This window comes from Cupressus sempervirens, chromosome 11 (genome assembly GCF_028749045.1).
Source record: "Cupressus sempervirens isolate cs-2001-9-10 chromosome 11, ASM2874904v1, whole genome shotgun sequence".
NCBI classification, from domain to species: domain Eukaryota; kingdom Viridiplantae; phylum Streptophyta; class Pinopsida; order Cupressales; family Cupressaceae; genus Cupressus; species Cupressus sempervirens.
This window is the reverse complement of record NC_143128.1, coordinates 243,534,486-243,538,666: the sequence shown is the minus strand read 5'-3', so window position 1 is coordinate 243,538,666 and position 4,181 is coordinate 243,534,486. Positions and strand designations below refer to the sequence as shown.

The 4,181-nt window shown below is 39.0% G+C and overlaps 1 protein-coding gene across 1 annotated transcript; it reads right to left on the bottom strand.

The window, feature by feature from the left end:
* Positions 1-698: 698 nt before the first annotated feature.
* Positions 699-3,897, bottom strand: LOC149529058 (cytokinin riboside 5'-monophosphate phosphoribohydrolase LOG1). Its single transcript, XM_089809453.1, has 7 exons — positions 3,644-3,897; positions 2,314-2,411; positions 2,149-2,179; positions 1,883-1,982; positions 1,719-1,789; positions 1,473-1,616; positions 699-1,156 (listed from the first exon to the last, which is right to left on the bottom strand). The coding sequence occupies exons 1-7, from the start codon at positions 3,770-3,772 to the stop codon at positions 1,064-1,066; spliced, it is 666 nt and encodes a 221-aa protein (XP_089665579.1). The 5' UTR covers positions 3,773-3,897; the 3' UTR covers positions 699-1,063.
* Between the last annotated feature and the right edge of the window lie 284 nt (positions 3,898-4,181).

Below are 4,181 nucleotides of genomic sequence, written 5' to 3'. Positions count from 1 at the left end.
CGTTCATTGAAGTGGCTCGAGTACGCACTTGTTGCCAAAAGTGTCCTGCAGTACTTACACCATAAGAGATTCTTGTTTGCATACATTAAAAGTGGCGCAAATATCTGATGCACGGGAGTGAACTATTTGAAAGTAATTTTCAACCAAGAATTTGTAACAAATTAATTAAGAACTTGTGGACTTTCTTTGTTTAAATCTGGATTACACTCCCAAGTCAAATAAAAATGATGGGTTCGTGAGGGCATGGATTTAACAATAGGTTTAGGGTTTTTTGGAATTGGATTTTTTTTTAAACTAGTGATTTTATTGGGGCTGGGGCAGTAGAAGACAAAACAAGCTCCCCATAACAAAGTGAGGAAGGATAGCAATTAAATAATAAGTCAAGACATAGGGATGTGTATGCAACAGGCTAAATAAAAGACATGCTAGTTGGATTTGAGGCCCTAGTGCATTAGAATAGCAGATTTTCCCGAGATCCGTATGATTATCTGGTGGCATTTTTCGTGGACTAGGTGTAGTTGCCAACAGTGTGCATTAATGTCATTTCCCTTTGCTGAGCTTATGATGAAGCACCAAAGCTATCCTTGGAAGAAAGGCTACCAGTATTGTCTTTAGTGTGACCACTTCGAACTTTCAAGCACGTTAACTAGTGTACTTACTTAATGGACACGAATATGAAACAATAAGAGAGAGAGAGGGGACAAAAATGAAACAATTCCTTCCATTCACCATGAGTGAGATGTACAAGCATATCATATGAGATTTTCCAACATGGAAGATGGAAATGAAATTTGTGCAAAATAGATTGAATTTTTTTTAAGGGTTACGTCGAGCACAATTGTGCATTGTCAATGCCTTTTTCTCTACATCTATGGTACAAATGAGTTTCCCTCTGTGATTTCTTTGGGGAAAAACTCCCATTAACGTAAAACTCTACACTTCTCGTCGTTGCAAAAGATTTATACATTTTTCCCTTCTCTTCTTGGGTCTTCTAAATAAAATTTCTTTCTTTCCTTTTCAAGATCCTTTTGTCAAAAGTATAAAATTAATGAGCCCCCTGTCTCTACCGTGCAATGTCCGACTTGGGAGAATAACCCAACTGTTCGATCTCCCAGCTCAATTTGGAAGCCACTCGATCATGTCTTGGGACGTAGTCCTAAAAAAAAATGATCCAAATCTTATTAGAGCCAACATAAATGCATCTAAAAAATGATCCGAATCTGATTAGAACCGACATAAATTGATCACCTAATTACAATGTTGCCATCAGGAATGAATTTGGAATTTTACATTCTTAACAATACAATACACCTACAAAAGCTATCAGTATTCTAATGAAGCATTCTTCAGCAAAATTGGTCTCATAACACGTTTTCAAGGCGTCCGTACCAATAAAAGAGAAATAGTCTTGTCACATTTTCCTTGCTTTTAATTCTTTAAGCAAAATTTGTATTTCAATATCGATTTCTCACCTCTAATTTCCTCACGAGCTCTTTGGCCGTGGGAGCAGATACAATTATATGGCGGGCGGTGGGGTTGATGAAACCTTCTTCAACGGCCTTGTCGATGAAAGATAACAGAGAGTTGTAGTAACCTTCGACGTTCAACAACCCAACCTGAAAAGTAAAGCATTTCGGCAACTTAGGAAAAAATTGACATCCTACAATCATTAATGGTGTTCAATTCGATTCAGGCAACATAGGGAGTAGAAAAATTACTGGCTTGTCGTGTATGCCGAGCTGAGCCCACGTTATCACCTCCAGTAATTCTTCCAAAGTTCCATAGCCACCTGTCAGTAGCACATTTTTCACTGCTTCCATTAAAAAAACTGTGATCTAGATTAGGAATAATTGACTTACTGCATTTTATGTTTTTAACTCACCTGGTAAGGCAATGAAAGCATCGGATTGACGGGCCATCTCAGCCTTTCTTTGATGCATGTCTGCCACAGCTTTCACTTCACCTACTGGTTCCCCGGTAATCTGTAGAAAGTTCAAGAAAAACAAAATGCAAAGATAAGATAAAAAATGATTGCATCTTTCCGGTACAATCTACCGGCAATTGAATTTTTTAATATTAAAAAGTTATAATTTGAAGTAATGATTGACATTTCTTGTCCAATATGCATGGAGGGAGCTCTGTATTTACCTCTCGAGGCATTAGCGTTTTGGGAATAACCCTGAAAATGAATAGAACCGGAATTAGTGCAGGGGATGGACTTAAGAAGCTCTGAAAGAACAAATTGATAATCTGTAATGTTAAAATTTCAAATAAACAATTCAAAGACTTCGATTAATGGTTGAGAAAATTTACCCTAAAACATGGCGACCCCCTTCGTGCACGGCTTGTGAAACTAGTCCCATCAGTCCCACGCTGCCTCCGCCATAAACTAGATCTATGTTTCTTGAAACCTGAGAGGGAAATAACATCTGGCTTTAGAAATCGCGTAGATTTGACCCGACTCCCAGCAAATTAGAGTCGAAAAATGCCATTAAAAGGAATTTGCTTAACTAGATTTTCTCATTCTCTGTTTCTGAAGTTAAATAATGTCAATATAATCCAAAAATGGAAAACACATCAAATCCTTGTAAGAATGCGTTGTGAATGTGCGAAATATCATGAAATTCCGGAAAACTTTGCACCTAAATGAATAAATTCACTCATTCGCTGTTTTATGAAGTTCAGTGATGTCAATTTCACGCAGAAACGGATAAAAAACACGGAATCCTGGCGGATAAAAAGGCCTGATTATGCTTTGCGAAGTATAATTCAAGAAAAAGTACTTTCTTAATGGATGGATGTGGAACTGGAGTATAAACAGCTCTCACCTAGCAAGCTTTCCTAAAGCAACGAGAGTACAGAATTCGTGAAATAGATTGACATCACGCTTCTAGCCACTCAAATTTCGGAATTTCATCAAAGCCAGAGCATAACTTCACTATAGCTAAACTCTGCGACAATGGAGACTTCTTCCATGTCAAATGGAGGGCATCCTACAGCAAAATCTTGCAAGGGGAAATGGAGGAAACCAGAGCTTCAGCCGTGAAATTCATCTAAACCGACAATTAAGTCGAATTCGCAAAAAGCAGGATGCTAAAGTCACAACTTCATCTCCTTCAAGATTTCTCTTCATAATGAGGCATCTCAAACATCATTCGATGCACCGTATTCAATGTCCATGTACTAACTATCTCCAGAAGCAAAGCCAAAATAATATTTACCAATAGACCGAACAAGAAAAGGCACTTCGCTGACACAATTTTTTTCAGAGCCTTTAATCCCAAAACCTTCAAGTACACAACAAAATATCCACAATCTCAGGAATCCCCCGTCCATAGTACCTAGTTTCACAAAAAACAACACCTCAACCTATCGAACCAGATCAGAGTACATTATTCTCTGATCCGCAATCAAAACTTTTGAGCAATTACAGTACAAAACCCCCGGCAAATCATCCTTTAAAACACCAGGCAAAAACCAAGAGACACACAAATTCCCCGCCTCCCCCCACCGTCAAATCCCAACCGCACGACTACACAGATTCAAATTCCAAAGCACACAAACACACACACACACATACGCATACGCATCCTACATTCAAAACCAGAAAACAAATTAATGGCGGATCGATTTGATGATTTACCAGCTCCTTCCCAAGCTCAACGGCTGCATCCTGATAACTACTCTTCTTCCCAGGACTGCTTCCGCAAAACACACACACCCTCTTAAACCTCGACCTTCCATTAATCATCTCCACTGTTTCCATCGCCATGATACTCTTTCAAATCCCTCCTCCTCTTCCCCCCTTCCCTTCTCGCTTAGCAATTTCCCCCTCCTCGCCCTTCACCTAAATAAGTAGATACGCATTGTATATATCATCTATCTCACTTGCGCTTGGTCTTCCTCGCCCCTGCCCCGCAACTGGTCCTCCTCGGGATATATTTAATTCCAATTAAATAAAGCCAAAAAACCCTACAAATAAATATATCCATACGCTCCACGCATAGGCGAAATACTAATATATTCCCCGACACTCCATCGTATTTCCAAATTACTATTATTATTAACACACTCGCCCCATCAAGCATGCCGCCACGCCCCATTTTCACTAATCACTAACCTTTACACGCTTCTAAATAAAAACCCAATTAAAATTATAATCCCCCCCGCAGTAATAATGG

Excerpts from the sequence above, each read along its gene's own strand:
- LOC149529058 (XM_089809453.1), bottom strand. The coding sequence starts at position 3,772 with ATGGCGATGGAAACAGTGGAGATGATTAATGGAAGGTCGAGGTTTAAG. Across the intron at positions 1,790-1,882 it reads TGCTTTCATTGCCTTACCAG|GTGGCTATGGAACTTTGGAA; the intron begins GTGAGTTAAAAA and ends TGCTACTGACAG. Across the intron at positions 1,617-1,718 it reads TCGGCATACACGACAAGCCA|GTTGGGTTGTTGAACGTCGA; the intron begins GTAATTTTTCTA and ends TTTACTTTTCAG.